The sequence below is a fragment of the Salmo salar genome, chromosome ssa25 (genome assembly GCF_905237065.1).
Source record: "Salmo salar chromosome ssa25, Ssal_v3.1, whole genome shotgun sequence".
Lineage (NCBI taxonomy): Eukaryota > Metazoa > Chordata > Actinopteri > Salmoniformes > Salmonidae > Salmo > Salmo salar.
The window spans coordinates 31,295,114-31,317,620 of NC_059466.1; the positions used below are offsets into that span (position 1 = coordinate 31,295,114).

The window sequence follows — 22,507 nt, forward strand, 5'->3', positions numbered from 1 at the left end:
TACTCACCTGCCAATAACGGTAATGGTCTTCCCTTCAGAGGAACTCATTTTGCACTTTTGATTAGCAGTAAGTTATTGCAACATTAAAACCTGTCACTGTCTTCCAAGAATACTCTGCATGCAAATCCTGCAACGCCCCTGCTAGTCACTTGATTGTACGGTGCCCTAAAATGTTCAAAATAAAGACGAGCGAAGAAAATTCATCATATGGAAATGTGCATTCACCGATTTGCATTATTTTATTAATCATGTGGTAATGGTCTTGGTTAGCTATAACATTACTTTTTACATTCTAAGCTGATAACATTAGATTTTTTGTTGTTGTATGAAACGGGTGTCGCAGCTTCCTCACGTACTGTATCCTAGCAACGGAATTGGGCGCCCTTATCCAATTGTATTGCGCAAAACCAAACCCTTCTATGATTGACGTACAGTTAAACCAATCGAGGCTTCAAAACCAATTCAATACCGCCCATATAGCTTTGTATTGTGGGATCTGAACGCTCAGAAATGACTGCTGTCTGAGCAATATATTATCAATATTTTATCTAGTTAGAGAAGACCGCGTCTACTCCATTCCATAGAAGTGTTGACCGTAAGTAGTCAGTATTTATTCGTAATTTTACTTTTTGTAGCTAACGTTAGTGTTAATGAGCTAGCAGCGTAGCTATTTACATTAACTAATGTAATGCTAATGAACTGCCCAACATGTAGCTAGCTAGGCTATCTAGTTTGCCTTGAGAGTCAATGCCATTCGGATTCTTTGTAGCTAATGTCTGTCTATGCTCATGCGTACTATAGTAGTAGCAAGACACTCAGGGTGTGCTTTGATGCAATTCATAAAATCTAAAACCTGTGTTGTTGTCCTCCTCCTGAGCCTAACAGAATCGCAGAGGAGATGGAACACGTACATCTTGCTGCTGAGGAAGATGACCTGTACTCTGGCTACAACGACTACAATCCAACATTTGATTCAGAGGTAGCTATAGCTAGCCTAGTGTTTTCTTTTGAATTAGAGTACTACCTCATCTTCACTCTTGTTTTATACTGAATTTGTGATTAATTATAATATTGTTGAATTAATGTCTTGTGTTTAACAGGAGCTTGACAATGATGCTGGTTTTCAGCAAGCAGTCAGGACAAGCCATGGGAGAAGGCCCCCCGTAAGTGTTATAACAGTGTCTTGACAGTTAGTCAAGATATGGCATAATTAAAGCAATGTGCTAATGACAACTGAATCGAGTTATACATCCTTTGTGTTAATTTTATAAGATGACTGCCAAGTTTCCTGGCACTGCCATTGGAGGACGGGCTTTGGGGACCTCTTTTGGAGTAAGTCTATGGATTGTGTAAGATTTGGTTTACTTGTTACATGTTGATTGTAAATCAATGTTTCAATGATGGGTAGGCTATAAAGTAGGGTTGACAAGGAATTACTGTAAGTGTTACTGTTGTTCTAAGTATGGGATGCAAACAAATTGTTCAGAGTGAAGAGGAGGCACATAGAGCCAATGATAATTCAGAAGTTATAGCTTAGAGTATTGTATTGCATTTGAGCATGTTTGATATTTGACACTCAGGTAGAGAGCAGGTTTGGCAGTGAGAGCAGGCTTCTGAAGGTGAGAGAGCAGTCATGGCATACTTGGTAGCAAGTTATGTGAACAAGAGAGGAGAATAGAACCCTTGTCTAAAAAGTATTAGTATTGACTGAATCAGTTGATGGTGTTTTATCTGTTCAAGACCTCATTGATATTTAAAAAAATGTGAGAATGTCTGTCTTTAATGCTGTGACTTGCAGTCTAGGATGCCCATGGCCTCATCTATGGGCAGACCCATGACTGGAGCTGTACAGGTGAGAGCATCAATACTGATCAGTTTCTTTAGTTGTCCTATTGGATTCTTACCCAGTACTATGTGGAGAAAAATGATGCTCAATAACATGGAAATCTGATGCATGTGGGTGTCATTTGTTGTGACAGGATGGAGCAGCTAGGCCTATGACTGCAGTCAGAGCAGCAGGCTATTCTTCAGCCATGACCAGAGGTGAGCTTACTAGGGAGGGCAGGAGGGAGGGAGGGAGGGAGGGAGGGAGAGAGTTGTGGTGGTCTCATACACTCTCAATAGACTAAAGTATGCAGACCTTGTCAGGGATTTTTCTGCCATTGTAATCCTTGGGTGGGCTGCCTAAGCATTTTTTTCAGGTCTCCTAAGTCCAAACAGTGTAAATGTTTTTATACAGTTGAAGTCAGAAGTTTACATTTACATTTACATTTAAGTCATTTAGCAGACGCTCTTATCCAGAGCGACTTACAAATTGGTGCATTCACCTTATGATATCCAGTGGAACAACCACTTTACAATAGTGCATCTAAATATTTTAAGGGGGGGGTTAGAAGGATTACTTTATCCTATCCTAGGTATTCCTTAAAGAGGTGGGGTTTCAGGTGTCTCCGGAAGGTGGTGATTGACTCCGCTGTCCTGGCGTCGTGAGGGAGCTTGTTCCACCATTGGGGTGCCAGAGCAGCGAACAGTTTTGACTGGGCTGAGCGGGAACTGTGCTTCCTCAGAGGTAGGGGGGCCAGCAGGCCAGAGGTGGATGAACGCAGTGCCCTTGTTTGGGTGTAGGGCCTGATCAGAGCCTGAAGATATGGAGGTGCCGTTCCCTTCACAGCTCCGTAGGCAATCACCATGGTCTTGTAGCGGATGCGAGCTTCAACTGGAAGCCAGTGGAGAGAGCGGAGGAGCGGGGTGACGTGAGAGAACTTGGGAAGGTTGAACACCAGACGGGCTGCGGCGTTCTGGATGAGTTGTAGGGGTTTAATGGCACAGGCAGGGAGCCCAGCCAACAGCGAGTTGCAGTAATCCAGACGGGAGATGACAAGTGCCTGGATTAGGACCTGCGCCGCTTCCTGTGTGAGGTAGGGTCGTACTCTGCGAATGTTGTAGAGCATGAACCTACAGGATCGGGTCACCGCCTTGATGTTAGTGGAGAACGACAGGGTGTTGTCCAGGATCACGCCAAGGTTCTTAGCACTCTGGGAGGAGGACACAAGGGAGTTGTCAACCGTGATGGCGAGATCATGGAACGGGCAGTCCTTCCCCGGGAGGAAGAGCAGCTCCGTCTTGCCGAGGTTCAGCTTGAGGTGGTGATCCGTCATCCACACTGATATGTCTGACAGACATGCAGAGATGCGATTCGCCGCCTGGTTATCAGAAGGGGGAAAGGAGAAGATTAATTGTGTGTCGTCTGCATAGCAATGATAGGAGAGACCATGTGAGGATATGACAGAGCCAAGTGACTTGGTGTATAGCGAGAATAGGAGAGGGCCTAGAACAGAGCCCTGGGGGACACCAGTGGTGAGAGCACATGGTGCGGAGACAGATTCTCGCCACGCCACCTGGTAGGAGCAACCTGTCAGGTAGGACGCAATCCAAGCGTGGGCCGCGCCGGAGATGCCCAACTCGGAGAGGGTGGAGAGGAGGATCTGATGGTTCACAGTATCAAAGGCAGCAGATAGGTCTAGAAGGATGAGAGCAGAGGAGAGAGAGTTAGCTTTAGCAGTGCGGAGAGCCTCCGTGACACAGAGAAGAGCAGTCTCAGTTGAATGCCCAGTCTTGAAACCTGACTGATTAGGATCAAGAAGGTCATTCTGAGAGAGATAACAGGAGAGCTGGCCAAGGACGGCACGTTCAAGAGTTTTGGAGAGAAAAGAAAGAAGGGATACTGGTCTGTAGTTGTTGACATCGGAGTTTGCGAGTGTAGGTTTTTTCAGAAGGGGTGCAACTCTCGCTCTCTTGAAGACAGAAGGGACGTAGCCAGCGGTCAAGGATGAGTTGATGAGCGAGGTGAGGTAGGGGAGAAGGTCTCCGGAAATGGTCTGGAGAAGAGAGGAGGGGATAGGGTCAAGTGGGCAGGTTGTTGGGCGGCTGGCCGTCACAAGACGCGAGATTTCATCTGGAGAGAGAGGGGAGAAAGAGGTCAAAGCACAGGGTAGGGCAGTGTGAGCAGGACCAGCGGTGTCATTTGACTTAGCAAACGAGGATCGGATATCGTCAACCTTCTTTTCAAAATGGTTGACGAAGTCATCCGCAGAGAGGGAGGAGGGGGGGGAGGGGGAGGAGGATTCAGGAGGGAGGAGAAGGTAGCAAAGAGCTTCCTAGGGTTAGAGGCAGATGCTTGGAATTTAGAATGGTAGAAAGTGGCTTTAGCAGCAGAGACAGAAGAGGAGAATGTAGAGAGGAGGGAGTGAAAGGATGCCAGGTCCGCAGGGAGGCGAGTTTTCCTCCATTTCCGCTCGGCTGCCCGGAGCCCTGTTCTGTGAGCTCGTAGTGAGTCGTCGAGCCACGGAGCAGGAGGGGAGGACCGAGCCGGCCTGGAGGATAGGGGACAGAGAAAATCAAAGGATGCAGAAAGGGAGGAGAGGAGGGTTGAGGAGGCAGAATCAGGAGATAGGTTGGATACAATAAGTATAAGTATATATAAGTTTACATACAGTTAGGATGGAGTCATTAAAACTCATTTTTCAACCACTCCACAAATTTCTTGTTATCAAACTATAGTTTTGGCAAGTCGGTTAGGACATCTACTTTGTGCATGACACAAGTCATTTTTACAACAATTGTTTACAGACAGATTATTTCACTTATAATTCACTGTATCACAATTCCAGTGGGTCAGAAGTTTACATGCACTTAAGTTGACTGTGCCTCTAAACAGCTTGGAAAATTCCAGAAAATGATGTCATGGCTTTAGAAGCTTCTGATAGGCTAATTGACATAATTTGAGTCAGTTGGAGGTGTACCTGTGGATGTATTTCAAGGCCTACCTTCAAACTCAGTGCCTCTTTGCTTGACATCATGGGAAATTCAAAAGAAATCAGCCAAGACCTCAGGGGGAAAAAAAATGTAGACCTCCACAATGTATGCATTCACAACTGTAAGTCGCTCTGGATAAGAGCGTCTGCTAAATTACTAAAATGTAAAAATATAAATGTATACCGCTCAGGAAGGAGACGTGTTCTGTCTCCTAGAGATGAACGTACTTTGGTGCGAAAAGTGCAAATCAATCCCAGAACAACAGCAAAGGACCTTGTGAAGATGCTGGAGGAAACGGGCACAAAAGTATCTATATCCACAGTAAAACGAGTCCTATATCGACATAACCCGAAAGGCCGCCCAGGAAGAAGGAAGAAGCCACTGCTCCAAAACCGCAATTAAAAAAGCCAGACTACGGTTTGGATCTGCACATGGGGACAAAGATTGTACTTTTTGGAGAAATGTCCTCTTGTCTGATGAAACAAAAATGTAACTGTTTGGCCATAATGACCATTGTTATGTTTGTGGAAAAAGGGGGAGGCTTGCAAGCCGAAGAACACCATCCCAACCGTGAAGCACGGGGGTGGCAGCGTCATGTTTTGGGGGTGCTTTGCTGCAGGAGGGACTGGTGCACTTCACAAAATAGATGGCATCATGAGGTAGGAAAATTATGTGGATATATTGAAACAACATCTCAAGACATCAGTCAGGAAGTTAAAGCTTGGTTGCAAATGGGTCTTCCAACTGGACAATGACCCCAAGCATACTTCCAAAATTGTAGCAAAATGGCTTAAGGACAACAAAGTCAAGGTATTGGAGTGGCCATCACAAAGCCCTGACCTCAATCCTATAAAAAAATTGTGGGCAGAACTGAAAAAGAGTGTGTGAGCAAGGAGGCCTACAAACTTGACTCAGTTACACCAGCTCTGTCAGGAGGAATGGGCCAAAATTCACCCAACTTATTGTGGGAAGCTTGTGGAAGGCTACCCTAAACATTTGACCCAAGTTAAACAATATAAAGGCAGTGGTACCAAATACTAATTGAGTGTATGTAAACTTCTGACCCACTGGGAATGTGATGAAAGAAATAAAAGCTGAAATAAATCATTCTCTCCACTATTATTCTGATATTTCACATTCTTCAAATAAAGTGGTGATCCTAACTTTTTACTAGGATAAAATGTCAGGAATTGTGATACCCCTTAGCCAAATGCATTTAAACTCAGTTTATGTAAAGTTCCGACTTCAACTGTAATATACAGTACCAGTCAAAAGTTTGGACACACCTACTCTTTCAAGGGTTTTTCTTTATTTTGACTATTTTCTACATGGTAGAATAATAGTGACGATATCAAAACTGTGAAATAACACATATGGAATCATGTAGTAACCAAAAAAGTTTTAAACAAATCAAAATATATTTTAGATTCTTCAAAGTAGCCACCCTTTGCCTTGACATCTTTGAAAACTAACAATCGCCAAAATAAAAACTAGACAGTTGGGGAGAATTTAAAATTACAAAAACAATACATTTGGCAGTATTAATTTTGTTATTATGTTTAAGTAAAAGAACACAGCATTATCCATGGCAAAATGCATAGATTTCCTGCATAGATTTGCAGAAAACTAGCTTTTAAACTGCAACATTTTTCTCTCAGCTGCATGGCAGAATATGTAGAATCGCAGGAAATTATCTTTAAAACTCCCCAAAAAATCCTCAGCTCCATGGAGAAATTTGTAAAACTGTAAGAAATTGCCTTGAAAATACTAAAATGTGTCTACAGCTGCAAGATGAGGGCCTCTAAATAGTAACCACGCTGACTGCCAGCTGTGCTCATTCCTACGCCCACCACCTAAGCCCCTTTTTTGATCCAGAAAAAAAGCTCCTTGTTAAAATGAGACAAGTACAGAACTTCTCATGCGCAGGTTGTTACCAAAAATGTTTCTGATATTCCCAGGGTCGACATTTGACCCACTAGGTCAGTCCAAAGGACCGGCTCCTCCATTGGAGGGCAAAAGTGAAGATACGTAAGAGTTTGTTTCTGTCTCTGCTGCTTATCCTCATTTCAATATGCAATTCTCAGGGTTTCTCCTATGATTCTGTAGGATAATGAAGGTTAGGACGATTTTGTTGTTTTCAGGCCGGATGAGAAGGTGAAGATCCTGGAGAAGAAGGTGAACGACCTGATAGAAGAGAGCTGCCTGGCGCACGGCCATGGAGACCTGCAGTTGGTCAGTCTCCCCCTGCCTCTTATCTGTACTGAATAACTTACAGACATCGCACACTTAGGGATGTGTGATGTTTTACCTCTGACTGTGTGTGTTTTCTACCATTGTTATTACAGTCCCTTGATAGAGCCAAAGAGGCAGGGCGGAAGGAGAGAGCGCTGGTGAGACAGAGGGAGCAGTCAGGCAATGCAGACCACATCAACCTGGACCTCACATACTCTGTGAGAACAATAACAACTGTCAATAGAAATACTCATCTGTCCACATCACTTGGACCTCACCTACTTGTGACAGACATTGTCTTTTGAGGTCAGTGTTGGTCAGATGTGATCTGAGTTTATATTTTTCTTTTCTTTTTCAGGTCTTGTTTAACTTGGCAACTCAGTACGCCAACAATGACATGTACGCGGAGGCCCTGAACACTTACCAGGTCATCGTAAAGAACAAGATGTTCAGTAATGCAGGTGGGTGGGAGAAGGATGTCATATTTTAGATTAGCCACTAAAATGACAGTAAAACAATATTTTACTTTCTTTCCAGGAAGGTTAAAAGTGAACATGGCCAACATCCATTTCAAGCAGAAAAACTACCCCAAGGCCATCAAGTTGTACCGCATGGCCCTGGACCAGATCTCCAACTCCCACAAGGAGATGAGGATCAAGATCATGCAGAACATCGGTGTGGTCTTCATCCGCATGGGCCAGTACTCTGACGCCATCACCTCCTTTGAACACATCATGAGCGAGAGCCCCAACATTAAGACAGGCTTTAACCTGATCCTGTGTTACTACGCCATCGGAGACCGAGAGAGGATGAAGAAGGCCTTTCAGAAGCTCATCTGTGTTCCTCTGGGGATCGACGAGGAGGACAAGTACATCCCACCCAATGTGAGCACTTCTGTTCTCAAACTTAACATAGTCAGCACAGTGAAGTCCTTAGCAGAGCACTCCAGTGTGCACTCTTCAGAACATGGTAAGTTTAGGCTTTATTGTAGTAGCACTTACTGCATGTTATGCTTCACAAGTCATCCACATTAGTTTGGTTTTCAGGATGACACCCATGCCAACCTGGTTATTGAAGCCATCAAGAACGACAAGCTTCACCAGATGGAGAGAGAACGGTAACTGTCTTATCCGTACATTATATAAAACATAACTGTTCAGCGTTTTCACATCTGTATGACATGTTTGTGCCCACTGGAACCTGCTCTCTTGACTGCAGTAAAGCCCTGGCTGAGAAATTCATCATGACATCAGCCAAGCTCATCGCCCCAGCCATCGAGGCGACGTTCGCCGCCGGATTTGACTGGTGTGTTTTTCCAAACCTGAACACCAGAGGGCGATACAGGGTAAATGTGGTCTGGAGTCCCCTCAGGCAAGTAATGGTAATACTTTGTGGCTGTTTCTGTAGGTGTGTGGACATGGTGAAGAGTTCCCAGTACGTAGAACTGGCCAACGACCTAGAAATCAACAAAGCCATCACCTACCTGAGACAGAGGGACTTCAAACAGGTTGGTGTGAGTGTGTCACCTAGTCTAAACAGTCTTCACCTGTACCACATGAGGGAAAGTATGTATTTTTTCCTTTTCACTCCATTATGTATGCATTTGTGTACATCTCTGCTATATTGTCTGCCTATGTATCAGATTCTCCAATCAGCGGTTTACTTTCACCACGGCTTTTCTCCTCTTCACTCCCTCCATTTTGTTTGTTTTTCTTTTCTCCATCTGCATGGCTCTTAAGCTCGAGGTATGTGGTCTGCTCTTTCGTTTGTATGTGTAATGTCCTTGTCGGGGTGTGTGTGTGTGTGTGTGTGTGTGTGTGTGTGTGTGTGCTATTTGAGCGTGTCATGTTATAGTGATGCTAAGTGATAGGGTTCCTCCAACAGGCTGTGGAGACTCTGAAGACGTTTGAGAAGAAAGACAGCAGAGTGAAGAGTGCTGCAGCCACTAACCTCTCCTTCCTCTACTTCCTGGTAAGACACTCTCTTTCTTATTAATGATATTATATAGTCATATTAGGGAGATCCTCCTTTGTTCAATCACATTAGCATAGTTCCTTGAACTGTATGGCGTATCTCTCTTGGTGCGATGACCTGTGACCCCATCAGGAGAAAGACTACGACCAGGCTGACCGCTATGCCGACTTGGCCATGACAGCCGACCGCTACAACCCAGCGGCGCTCATCAACAAGGGCAACACGGTGTTTGTGAAGAAGGACTATGAGAAGGCTGCAGAGTTCTACAAGGAGGCTCTCCGGAACGACTCGTCCTGCACTGAGGCCCTATATAACCTAGGTAAACTAAACCGTCAGAGCTCAATTCAGCAAGATCATTGTTGGGAGCTCAGGGATCTGCCTACTATGCTGTTATTAATCATGTACTGTCTGTGTTACCCTTTTATTTTGCAAGGCGGTACATTCCATAGCCTCTCTCTTCATCTGCACTTGCCCAAAGGAAACCGCATGATGTACTGTCAATACTCCTCTTTTGCCTTAATACATTCTCAGATCACGCATGTTTCAATGAGTGCCAATTAAGGGGTTTGTTTGTACAAGTAATACCGCTGATCGTCAGAGAGAAGCTTTTGTTGCCAATTTAATTGGGATCTTTTATTTCAGCTCATGAACCATGGGTCCAACCCTTTACATGTTGCGTTTATATATATATTTTTTTATATCACCATATTTGAGAACTAACAATCAAATATAAAAAATGAAAACACACCAACCGTGGCGAATTGGGAAATCTTGAGTGGTGAGACCTTCCTATTCTCACAGTATGTCCTTTTTCCTTAGGTCTTACCTATAAGCGTCTGGGCCGTCTGGAGGAGTCTCTGGACTGTTTCCTGAAGCTCCACGCCATCCTGAGGAACAGCGCCCAGGTCATGTGGCAGCTAGCCAACCTGTATCCTCACAGAATACTGGGTCATTAAGCGTTGCCTAAAAACGATGTTCTTATAGGAGCACTTGACTACAACTTAGAAAGTGTGATCCTTGACTGAAGCTCAGCTTTGAGATGTTGGAGGATCCCCACCAGGCCATAGAGTGGTTGATGCAACTGATCACTGTGACGCCCACAGACCCCCAGGTGTTGGCCAAACTGGGAGAGCTCTACGACAGCGAGGGAGACAAGTCTCAGGCGTTCCAGTACTACCAAGAGGTCAGTCATTCCTAACACACCACTGATCTATCTATCAAGAGAATCCTAGTATCATTATGTTTCTGTCTGTTGTGTTAATGTATGTAACTGTATGGATTCAAACAACAAAGTGAGTTGTAGATGGTATTGAATCAAAGTTAGAGTGCAAATCAAATATTATTTGTTACGTGCATGATATGCAACAGATGTAGACTATTAGTGAAATGCTTACTTATGGGTCAATTTCCAACAATGCAGAGTTAAAGATAAGATATATAAATAGTGACACAAGGAATAAATACACAGTGAATAACGAATAAAAATAACATGGCTATATACAGGGAGTACCAGTACCGAGTCGATGTGCAGGAGTACGAGGTAATTGAGATGGCTATGTACTGTACATATACACTACCGTTCAAAAGTTTGGGATCACTTAGAAATGTCCTTGTTTTTGAAAGAAAAGCACATTTTTGTCAATTTTAAAATAACATCAAATTGATCTGAAATAGAGTGTAGACATTGTTAATGTTGTAAATTACTATTGTAGCTGGAAACGGCTGATTCTTTTCAATGGAATATCTACATAGGCGTACAGAGGCCCATTATCAGCAACGCTGTGTACTACTCCCTTCACAGAACAGTGCAAGAGTGTCTAGTTTGAGAAACAGACGCCTCACAAGTCCTCAACTGGTAGCTTCATTAAATAGTACCCACAAAACACCAGTCTCAACGTCAACAGTGAAGAGGCGACTCCGGATGCTGACCTTCTAGGCAGAGATCCTCTGTCCAGTGTCTGTGTTCTTTTGCCCATCTTAATCTTTTCTTTTTATTGGCCAGTCTGAGATATGGCTTTTTCTTTGCAACTCTGCCTAGAAGGCCAGCATCCCGGAGTCGCCTCTTCACTGTTGACCTTGAGACTGGTGTTTTGCGGGTACTATTTAATGAAGCTGCCAGTTGAGGACTTGTGAGGCGTCTGTTTCTCAAACTAGACATTCTAATGTACTTTCCTCTTGCTCAGTTGTGCACCGGGGCCTCCCACTCCTCTTTCTATTCTGGTTAGAGCCAGTTTGCGCTGTTCTGTGAAGGGAGTAGTACACAGTGTGGTATGAGATCTTCAGTTTCTTGGCAATTTCTCACATGGAATAGCCTTCATTTCTCAGAACAGGAATAGACTGACGACTTTCAGAAGAAAGGCCATTTTGAGCCTGTAATCGAACCCACAAATACTGATGCTCCAGATACTCAACTAGTCTAAAGAAGGCCAGTTTTATTGCTTCTTTAATCAGAACAACAGTCTCAGCTGTGCTAAAATAATTCCAAAAGGGTTTTCTAATGATCAATTAGCCTTTTAAAATGATCAACTTGGATTAGCTAACACAACGTACCAATGGAACACAGGAGTGATGGTTGCTGATAATGAGCCTCTGTACGCCTATGTAGATGATCCATTTAAAAATCATCCGTTTCCAGCTACAACAGTCATTTACAACATTAACAATGTCTACACTGTATTTCTGATCAATTTGATGTTATTTTAATGGACAAAATAGTTTTTCTTTCAAAAACAACGACATTTCTAAGTTACTCAACATTTTTGAACTGTAGTGAAGGTAGGGGTGAAGGGACTAGGTAACAGGATAGATAATAGACAGTAGCATGTGTGTGTAAAATTAGTGCAATAGTTAGTGTAAATGCAGGTAGTCCGGGAAGCCATTTGATTAGCTATTTATCAGTCTTGTTTAAAAGTCTAATGGCTTGGGGGTTGAAGCTGTTCAGGGTCCTGTTGGTTCCAGACTTGGTGTGTTGGTACCGCTAGCCATGCGGTAGCAGAGAGAACAGTCTGTGGCTTGGGTGGCTGGAGTCTTTGACAATTGTTTGGGCCTTCATCTGACACAGACTGGTATATATGTCCTGGATGGCGGGCAAAACATAATAGACTGTAGGTCAAACCGTTCGGACTCTACAGACATTTTTGTGAGAAGACCGATGTCTTATGGTCTGACAAACACCGCTCTGCCACCTTTCACTGCAGATGTGGAAGTGCAACATTGGCGGATGCGGTGGATTGAAACGTGTCCAATGCAACAACAAAAAAACATGCCTCTAGCTGAAACTGACGGATGTTGATGGATTTTCTTATGTTACTTAGATTGACGCACTGGTGCTTCAGTCGACTCAAGGGTGTTAATAAATTCAACTTGAAACATGATAACTAGTCATATAATCTAGTATCCTTAACTAGCGTTGAAAAAGTTAATTCATTCTTCTCTACCTAATAAAAAAAATCTCTCTCCCTAGCTAATAAAAAAATCTCTCTTCCCATCTTCTGAATCATGATTGTAACATCAGTACAGTAGCCTATGCTTTGGATTGGGGAGGGGCAGGTAGCCTAAACGCGTGTACACACTGGCAAAGATTTTCATCTTGCAGGCAGACACTGGAATATGTTTGAGTGACAGAGTGCGAGGTTTGCATAGGCGCTTTGAGTATTTTTTTGTGGGACTAGAAAAAATGCCTGGAATGTAAAATGTTATTAACCGGTTTCCATGCGTTTAAAATAAGTTCTGTTCCGGAACTGTATGGATCACTTTTGTTCCAGATTTTGTTTCTGTTCCATGAAAAAAAAAACGTATTTATTTTTCAGTTCTGTTCCCTGAACCGATCCCTGGTATTGACGCTTTGCCTGCTTGATGGTTCTTTGGAGGGTGTAGCCGGATTTCTTATAAGCCTCCGGATTAGTGTCCCGCTCCTTGAAAGCGGCAGCTCTAGCCTTTAGCTCAGTGTTGATGTTGCCTTTAATCCATGGCTTCTGGTTGGGATATATACATACGTCACTGTGGGGACGATGTCATCGATGCACTTATTAATGAAGCCGGTGTGGTAATCCCCTCAATGCCATTGGATGAATCCCAGAACATATTCCAGTCTGTGCTAGTAAAACAGTCCTGTAGCTTAGCCACCGCTTCATCGGACAACTTCCGAAATGAGCATGTCACTGGTACTTATTATTTATCCTCCGTCCGTCCTCTAGTTGCACAGGTGACATGCTGGTAGAAATGAGGCAAAACGGATTTCACTTTTACCTGCGTGAAAATCACCGGCCGCTAGGAGCGCTGCCTCTGGATGAGCATTTTCTTGTTGGCTTATTGCCCTATATAGCTCGTTGCATGCAGTCTTAGTGCCAGCATCGGTTTGTTGTGGTAAGTAGACAGCTGTGAAAAATCTAGATGAAAACTATTTTGTTACAGAGTATGGTCTACAGTTTATTATGAGGTATTCTAACTCAGGCGAGCAGTACCTCGAGACTTCCTTAACATTAGAGACCGGCACCGCATGTTGTTAACAAAGAGACACACACCCCTGCCCCTGATTTTACGAGACACTGAGGTTCTGTCCTGCCGATTCCTAGGAAAAACCAGCTAGATTTATATTAACCATGTTCTCGTTAAGCCACGACTCAGTGAAACAGGATATTACAGTTCTTCAGGTCCCGTTGATAGGATAGTCTCGAATGGAGCTTGTCTAGTTTATTCTCCAGTGGTTGTACATTCGCCAATAGAACAGAGAGAAGAGGCGGTTTATTCACTCACCACCATAGTTTCATCAGGGTGCCCCGACGTAACTCAATATCGTAGTCTTTTCCTCTTCCGAGGGTCGGGATTAGGGCCTGGTCCCGGGTGAGTAGTATGTAATGTGCGGTCGAGTCATTGAAGTAAAACACTTCATCCAAGTCGAGGTTAGTGATCGCTGCTCTGATGTCCAGAAGCTCTTTTTGGTCATTGGAAACTATGGCTGAATCATTATGTACCAAAAAAGTTATCAGCGCAAGAACATACGAAATAGCATAATTGGGCAGGAGCTTGTAAAATGGACGCTATACATGCCAGCGCCATTGTGTCCCGAAAAGAAGTTGACTTTGTGCTAAATCTGAACATTCTCAATGTGGTCCCTTGTTCAGTCCTTCAGATATTTCCCCTCCAACATTGACGTTATTGAGTGGCTGGGGGCCTACTACATTGACACTCAGTTCTGTGAGAAGGCCATCCAGTACTTTGAGAGAGCCACACTAATCCAGTAAGTCTCTAGTCCTCATCTCACAATAATATCAGTATGTATGAGTCTTGAGTTTGTACATCATAATGTGTGTAACAAGTAATATCCTTTGGGACACGGTTATGTTGTATCATGCCCCTGCACTATTGATAACTTGTCATGTGGTTTCAGGCCAACTCAGGTGAAATGGCAGCTTATGGTCGCCAGCTGCTACAGAAGAAGTGGTGAGTTTATCATCCACCTCAATTATGGCTAATTACATTTACATTACGTTTAAGTCATTTAGCAGACGCTCTTATGATGACTGATTTTAATTTTATTGTCCAAATGATTTGGTCCTCGCCTTTACAGTGTCGTGACATGACATATTCATCTAATGACTGTTATGCATCGATTCAACTAACTATGTTTAATTGTTACTCAAATCAATTAATCATGTAACAATTAACTCATTAGGATTTTGGGGCACCACGGAAGAAGTTGTTTAATGATTTACCATCTCCCAAATTAAACTCTAGATGATATCTATCGATAGATGTCATTTATTAATCATTACCTCATATCAGTCTCATAATTCTGAACGTCGCATACTCCTTACATCTGCACAAACCCCAGCTTTACTGATAATTCCATACCACACAAATTGATTTTAATTGTTTATTTACTAACTAAATGATAACACAGGACACACACGGTATAGGTTATTGATTAGAAACTTCATGAGATGAAAACGGGTCCCTAGTGGACTAACGACAACATGACTGCTTGTTTATCAAGAGGAAAGAGAAGAAAGGGAGACAACACTTATACACTTGTAACTATGCTCACAGTAATCCTAATACTTTGCCCCGAACCACCGCCCCTTTGGGTAAGCAATAATGAATGTATTTACGTGTTGAATGTCTTCCTTTGTCGTGTATCTCTGTTGGACCCAGGCCTTCGTGAAAAGGGTTCCGTTGGGCCTTTTCCTGAGCTCAAGTGTAAGGCTCGGATTGTCCACAAGAGGTACTTCTTCTTAGTTGTCCGTGGCTAGAATTGCCATGTCCTGTAGTCTTAGGCAGAACTAACAGGATCCTTCTCCCGTCCTGGAAGAGTGGTCCTCTGAAGACCGCTAATCTGCCGTGTCGATGATCCCCAGTGGGGTGATGAGAGCAGTGTACTCGACGATTTGAAGAGAGTAACAGGATGGTTCTACTTAAGTTAACTTTCTTAGATGCAGTACTTAGAATAGCTACTCAGCCGTAACATTGATTGTGAGAGAGGCTACTTTGTCCTCTTCACCACGTGTTGATTTTCAGGGTCGTAACCAATGGAGACCTAAGCTGCAGCTTGAGTCCATCTGGTGTGTTAATTCTCAACTCATCCTTTACACTCACAAAGGGACACGCTCTCTCGGGCGTGGCTACTTACTGGGCAAAGTATTATCAAAACTTATGATCTTGTTAGAAAACTAAAATCACATTCCTGTCTTACCAAAAATATTCTCTTCATCCTTGATATTTCCTACACAATGTCAAGGATGTAAACCTGACATACACAGTGTGAAAGCTCTTCAAGTTACAATATTTTCATTATCACTTTTTTTATACAATTTTTAATGACATCACAAAATAGACATTCATTTCCCATATTCCATCTCTCATCATTCCCCACATCTGAATGTTAGAAATATTGTCCGTGTTCACTTTTGGATGTTAGAGTTTTTTGGTGGCAAAATGTCTCTGGAACAAAGACCGATTCCAATCACCACTACTGAAGACCAAAAAGAGTCGTCTGCTGCATACAATTTACAATTGGCGTGAGGTGTCCTCAAACTCCCACACCAATCCCTCTGTGGGTGAGAGGGGTCTGGTGGAAGGCAGATCCATTGTAAACCTGCTCTTTTGATCCTCACAGGAGAGTCATGACAAGAGATATGAATTATTCCATGTGCAATGACCTGAACACTGCTGCTCTTTGTTCCTTCATCCTCAGGAAACTACCAGAAAGCCCTGGAGACTTACAAAGACATCCATCGGAAATTCCCGGAAAACATTGAATGTAATCCACCCGATCCCTTCTTGTCCTCTAAGCATTACTGCTCTAATGTAATGGTTTATTAAAAAAATATATACTGATACTGACTCTATGGGTGTGTTCCCCCCCCCTGTCCCCCTCCAGGCCTGCGTTTCCTGGTGAGGCTGTGCACAGACATGGGGATGAAAGAGGTCCAGGACTACGCCACCAAACTGAAGAAGGTGGAGAAGATGAAAGAAATCAGAGAACAGGTACTCTACTTACTCACTACACTCTTGTTTAAGGCTACTGACAGTGACAACAGCACCGTCTGAGGCCACTGGAGGTGTTGGCTTCATTGTGTCTTTCCTATGGAAAACAGACAGAGAATACAGACTTCTCAGTGAATCAGAACCATCTGCTCCTAAATCAGTGCTGAGATGTTCTTGGATCAGAACCGTCTTTCAAAGGAGTGACACTAATTCCTACTCTGTTGTTAACTGGCCCAGGCTTTGCTGACATCATCACAGATCAACTCCAGTGTCTCTGGCTGGTTTTGCTCCCTGCAAGTGTCTTTGTTTTCACCATAGAAACCAACCGAGTTAGATAAATCAATGTGTCTGTGTGGTACTCTGTATTGTTGTTTTTGTGGATATTGGATTTCAACAGAGGCATAATTTCTCTCTCCTCTCTAGCGGGTGAAGTCGGCGAGGGAGGGCAGCGCTAGAGGCACCCGGAGAGAGGGTAGCGCCAGCAGTGGTGAGTGATGACCCTGAACACCTCTATACACCTAAACACACTCTGTCTCTAACTTCTTCTATTTAGATGGTAATCCCTTGCAAAATTAAGTTCACCATTATCATATCTTTACTCCTAACTGCTGTCCATGGGTGTGTCTCGACAGTGGGCTCCCCAAACCTTGTCCGCACCCCGCCTAAGGCCATCGGTACGAGCCTGTAGAAGCTAGATAGCAACCTCATAGCTCTGTACATCACCATTAGATCTCTGACCCCGAGTTCCTTTATTCTCATACTAACCCTTTCTAACTTTTGAAATTCAGTTAACCTTTATAATCTCTCTGTCCTCCCCTGCTGTCCATATGTGTGTCTCGACAGTGGGCACTCCAGACCCTGTCCGCCACCCGCCAAAGAAGGACAGCGGTACGAGCCTCCTTTCTAGAATAGAGCTGGGTCCCGTTCCAATACTTTTATTCCAGTAGTTGTTCCATTGCTACAGGATTCTGCCTTGGCCATTGGAAAACTATTATTACATCGTATCCGTTGTAGTCATCAGCACATTAAGAGTCAAAGGTGTTTGCATTCAAGGACAATTATTTGGATTATGTGGTAAGAGAAGACTGCAAACTATTCCTTCCAAAGAATATCTGAAGTTTGTGTCCATGTCCAGGCTATTATGTAGTTTCTTAGACGTGATATGCTCTGTCAGCTAATGTTATAACAGTAATGGCTTAGTTATACAGTATCCAGACCAGTAGACATGCTAACGTTTTAGTTGAAGTAATTATGTACCATAATACAGCTGCTTCAAACAACTCCCCTTATAGCAATCATCCATCAGCATTCGGTAGTGTAGTGTTTCCCAATCTTTTTTGAACCGTGGCATACCTTGATGGGTTATACAATTCTGATGCACACATACACTGAGTGTACAAAACATTATGAACACCTGCTTTCCATGACAGCTTTCACCTGGTTAGTCTATGATCCTTTATTGATGTCACTTGTTAAATCCACTTCAATCAGTGTAGATGAAGGGGAGGAGACAGGTTAAAGAATGATCTTTATGCCTCGACATGGATTGTGTATGTGTGCCATTCAGATGGTGAATGGGTAAGACAAAAGATTGAAGTGCCTTTGAACGGGTTATGGTAGTAGGTGTCAGGCGCACCAGTTTGTGTAAAGAACTGCAACGCTGCTGGGTTTTCAACTTCACCAGTTTCCCGTATGTGTCAAGAATGGTCCACCACCCAAATGACATCCAGCCAACTTGACACAACTGTGGGAAGCATACTGCAAATCGTCTATTTTCGGTGACAAATGTTTTTTATAGATTTAAATAGGGTTTCTTAAATAGGGTTTCTTTGAAATATTTTCATACTTTTCATAGATCCTTACTCATGGTGGTTAATTTGTATGTAGCCCTTTAACAGCGTCCAGTGATGTGGCCCCTCAAATTATACAAATGTAACAACATTCCACAGATCACGTTTATAAGCGAGTGTTCTAAAAATAATGAAGATTAGGAAACGCTTCACGACACTCCTGGGAACCCCTGATTTACTGTACAAATGTCTGCACACACTTCGTCTTACAATTCATTTACTCTTTTTATTCTCTTATGGCACTTCAGAGGTGGATATCAAAGCAGGTGAGCAGGACAGTGTTATATTATGTGTTTGTGGCAGATAACACAAACGTGTGCTTTTAACGCAGACAACTCTTTACTCTCCTCTTGCCATTTTAAATGTCCTTTTTGCTTTAACTGTGCTGTTCTAACTTGATCCTCAACTATCCCTGTTCTCTCTGGTCACTCTCTTATTGCATGATTTCCTTTTTCTCTTTCTTCTGGATCTGTTCAGTCTCTCACCCTGAGCCTAAACACAGTCCTCTGCTGGACCAGGGGAGAGGTATGTACTGTACTACAGAATGGAAAGCTGTCTATCAATCATATTTGTCACAGTAATTTGTCAATGAAGAAAAGGGTGACATTACGTTTGTTTAAGTGAGAGAAGAAAGGTTTTACATTGTTAGAAAAAAGAAACACCACCATTTCAATATACTATTGTCAAATGACTAAACTCTCTACAGTCTAGCTTTACAATTCACTGTGTCCCAGAAATCTTCTGTTAGCAGTGTATGCCAGGAATGACTCCTTCCTGCAACTCACCCCCTCTAGCGAATGGTTGCACTGAACACATTGCAAAGAGTGAAGTTGTCCCTCTGACCCGTTTGACTACAAAAAAATTGACATAGTGGTTGTTATTTAATTAGGGACAGACGTTCCGCTAGCGGAACGCCTCACCAATATCCAATGGTATAGCGTGGCGCGAAATACAAATACCTCAAAAATTCTTATAACTTCAATTTCTCAAACATATTACTATTTTACACCATTTTAAAGACAAGACTCTCCTTTATCTAACCACATTGTCCGATTTCAAAAAGGCTTTACAGCGAAAGCAAAACATTACATTATGTCAGGAGAGTACCCTCCCAAAAATAATCACACAGCCATTTTCAAAGCAAGCATATATGTCACAAAAACCAAAACCACAGCTAAATGCAGCACTAACCTTTGATCTTCATCAGATGACACTCCTAGGACATTATGTTATACAATACATGCATGTTTTGTTCAATCAAGTTCATATTTATATCAAAAAACAGCTTTTTACATTAGCATGTGATGTTCAGAACTAGCATACCCACTGCGAACTTCCGGTGAATTTACTAAATTACTCACGATAAACGTTGACAAAAAACATAATTATTTTAAGAATTATAGATACAGTATTCCTTTATGCAATCGCTATGTCCGATTTTCAAATAGCTTTTCGGTGAAAGCACATTTTGCAATATTCTGAGTACATAGCCCGGCCATCATGGCTAGCTAATTTGACACCCACCAAACTCAGATTTACTATAAGAAAAATTGGATTACCTTTGCTGTTCTTCGTCAGAATGCACTCCCAGGACTTCTACTTCAACATCAAATGTTGTTTTGGTTCCAAATAATCCATAGTTATATTGAAATAGCTCCGTTTTGTTCATGCGTTGAGGTCACTATCCGAAGGGTGACGCGCGGGCGCATTTCGTGACAAAAAATGTCAAAATATTCCATTACCGTACTTCGAAGCATGTCAAACGCTGTTTAAAATAAATGTTTATGCTATTTTTCTCGTAAAATAGCGATAATATTCCAACCGGGCGACGTTGTATTCATTTAAACATTGAAAGAAAAACATGGAGTCGTCTCGTGCACGTGCGCTCCAGTGTCATTGTTCTCAGCAGGACCACTCACAAAAACTCCTGCTGTTTTTCGCCCAGAGACTGGAGAGCTCTCATTCCACTTTCTGGCGCCTTCTGAGAGCCAATGAAAGCCTTAGAAAATGTCACGTTACAGCAGAGATGCTGTATTTTTTAAAGAGATACCCTAGAAGGAGAACAAATTGTCAGACAGGGCACTTCCTGTATAGAATATTCTCAGGTTTTGGCCTGCCATATGAGTTCTGTTATACTCACAGACACCATTCAAACAGTTTTAGAAACTTTAGAGTGTTTTCTATCAAAAATCTACTAATTATATGCATATTCTAGTTTCTGGGCAGGAGTAGTAACCAGATTAAATCGGGTACGTTTTTTTTATCCGGCCGTGAAAATACTGCCCTCTATCCCAAACAGGTTAAAAACTGGAGTTGTTGTTACTGTTATGTTACTTCAGCAAAGTCATCATCTACTTATGACTACTCTCACTGAGGATCCAGTATGGTTGAAAAGCATTTCACAGATACTTCTAAATCCATGCTTACACTCTTTGATCACGAGTGTAAGCTGCCCTCTTGTACAGGGAGGTCAGATCGGCCCAAAAGGCGAGAGCTGACTCTTTGACAGGGAAACGTATAGCTAGACACTCATGGTATGTGCAATACATTTTTTTTCTTCAGTTTTGAGGCAAAAAAAAGGGATTGCTTTTCCACTGGAAATCTCACTGCATTTTTGAGGTAGTCGGCCCTGGGGTAGGCTGGGATTTGAGGATTGTGAGGAACAACAGAATTGGGCCTCTTCCTGTTTTCATGGTTGGAATTTTTTTCCATGATTACCTAGTTGCCAGATGTGGAGTGTGGTTGTCTCTTGCCTGTCCCCCCACTTTTCTGGACTGCCATACGGACCTGACATCTGAGCCTAGAGCTGTCACACACACATTCTGCCGATCTCTTTCCTTCTCTTTCCTTCTCTCTCTCTCAAACACACACAAAGGAGTGTGTTTGGTATTAACCAGCCTCTCATTGTTACCCTCTGTTAGAGAGGGATAAACAATCACTGCTAAATGTGAACCATGCAGATACAGGGTAATGAAGGGGCCGGTCCCAACAGTAAGCAAGCAGGTTAATCCTGTGTTTGTGTTCTCAGACAGTGGACACAGCAGCCATGGCACCAGCGCCAAGGGGGAGAGGCTGAGCGCCAAGATGAGGGCACTGCCTGGCTCCAACGAACCCTACGAGGCCAGCAGCCAGCGAGACATAGGTGAGACACACACACACACTCCCTCCCTCCACTTTCAATCGTTTAGACTTGCAGTGTAGGTTTTTTGTTTTCAATTGTACAACTCTATCTCAGGCTCCTGATCCATCTTAACACCTTGTGAACAAAATCATGTTTTATTACACTTTTATTTCATCAGGGGAGCCCATTGACACCAGGGTCTCATTTTCAATGGTGCCCTTAGGAAGAAAAAATCTACACGAACATCCAATAAAAAAAATTAAATTACCGTAATGGCACCAGGGAATCAAGACACAGGGAGTTCTGCAGGTTATTCAAGAAATGAGGGACATTCAAACTGAAGGCAGATTTACCTAATTCGGTGGAGACCCGAGGAACCTGGAGTTAACCAACCCTGTGAACGAGTTTAGTAACTCATGTTTTCATACTTCAACAATGAAGTTAGGTAAGTCGGAAGCTTGTGTTGTTGAGCTTGTAAACAAAAAGGGAATAGTGAAGTGATCTAAGGGACTTTAATGAGGACCAGCCAACCTTTTCAGGATGCAGTGACGCGTATTAAAATTGTCACCTGTGATATAGCACGATGGTAGATGGCATACAAAGGTTTAAAGAGCAACTGACTTTAAAAAGCAATTCATCCCTTTGAAAATGGCCTATGTGGCATCGATAGGAGTCAAACAGTTATTGTAATGTCAAAATGTACTATAAAGTTGAATAGGATCATTTTGGTCATGAAGTCAGTCTCGTCTAAAACGGAGTTTGGAACATCCATGCATCACAACGGTTAAATGAAGGTTGAGTTTTGATTTGACACCAAGGTAAAGACAGTTTCAGGTTGGATATTCGACGGATATTCGCCTGTAGTTTTCCTTACGTCCACCAACAGCAGTTAGGGACTGTCAACATAGTGACAAATCACATTTTTCAAATTTCAATAGCTATTTAACCATTACTCCTAAAACTTTCAAAACTGGTTCTAGCTAACCCGATGGCATAGACACACATTGCACACATTTATTTTTTGTCGATT

At 42.8% G+C, this 22,507-nt stretch overlaps 2 protein-coding genes across 16 annotated transcripts in view; one reads left to right on the plus strand and one right to left on the minus strand.

Moving 5' to 3' along the window:
• Window positions 1–347, minus strand: part of cryl1 (crystallin, lambda 1) — a 33,810-nt gene extending 33,463 nt beyond the window's left edge. Inside the window, exon 1 of one of the 2 annotated variants that reach the window (XM_014173969.2) lies at window positions 8–347. In XM_014173969.2, the coding sequence (XP_014029444.1) occupies window positions 8–48 (41 nt within the window). In that variant the 5' untranslated portion in view covers window positions 49–347. 2 annotated transcript variants of the gene reach the window in all.
• A 129-nt stretch (window positions 348–476) lies between these two features.
• The window catches only part of ift88 (intraflagellar transport 88 homolog), a 30,105-nt gene continuing 8,074 nt past the window's right edge, over window positions 477–22,507 (plus strand). Inside the window, exons 1-29 of one of the 14 annotated variants that reach the window (XM_014173971.2) lie at window positions 477–595; window positions 886–979; window positions 1,101–1,163; window positions 1,273–1,332; window positions 1,581–1,619; window positions 1,799–1,852; window positions 1,980–2,043; window positions 6,774–6,843; window positions 6,957–7,047; window positions 7,161–7,265; window positions 7,406–7,508; window positions 7,585–7,931; window positions 8,094–8,164; window positions 8,266–8,352; window positions 8,455–8,560; window positions 8,932–9,018; window positions 9,154–9,340; window positions 9,841–9,949; window positions 10,054–10,204; window positions 14,145–14,260; window positions 14,411–14,463; window positions 16,214–16,279; window positions 16,400–16,506; window positions 16,930–16,993; window positions 17,139–17,180; window positions 17,350–17,394; window positions 18,605–18,622; window positions 18,834–18,881; window positions 21,385–21,498. In XM_014173971.2, coding sequence (XP_014029446.1) covers window positions 899–979; window positions 1,101–1,163; window positions 1,273–1,332; window positions 1,581–1,619; window positions 1,799–1,852; window positions 1,980–2,043; window positions 6,774–6,843; window positions 6,957–7,047; window positions 7,161–7,265; window positions 7,406–7,508; window positions 7,585–7,931; window positions 8,094–8,164; window positions 8,266–8,352; window positions 8,455–8,560; window positions 8,932–9,018; window positions 9,154–9,340; window positions 9,841–9,949; window positions 10,054–10,204; window positions 14,145–14,260; window positions 14,411–14,463; window positions 16,214–16,279; window positions 16,400–16,506; window positions 16,930–16,993; window positions 17,139–17,180; window positions 17,350–17,394; window positions 18,605–18,622; window positions 18,834–18,881; window positions 21,385–21,498 — 2,548 coding nt within the window. In that variant the 5' untranslated portion in view covers window positions 477–595; window positions 886–898. Of the gene's footprint in view, window positions 596–877; window positions 980–1,100; window positions 1,164–1,272; window positions 1,333–1,580; window positions 1,620–1,798; window positions 1,853–1,979; window positions 2,044–6,773; window positions 6,844–6,956; window positions 7,048–7,160; window positions 7,266–7,405; window positions 7,509–7,584; window positions 7,932–8,093; window positions 8,165–8,265; window positions 8,353–8,454; window positions 8,561–8,931; window positions 9,019–9,153; window positions 9,341–9,840; window positions 9,950–10,053; window positions 10,205–14,144; window positions 14,261–14,410; window positions 14,464–16,213; window positions 16,280–16,399; window positions 16,507–16,929; window positions 16,994–17,138; window positions 17,181–17,349; window positions 17,395–18,604; window positions 18,623–18,833; window positions 18,882–21,384; window positions 21,499–22,507 lie in introns of all 14 variants that reach the window. The other 13 variants (XM_014173973.2, XM_045707225.1, XM_014173976.2 and 10 more) reach the window with 13 other exon arrangements.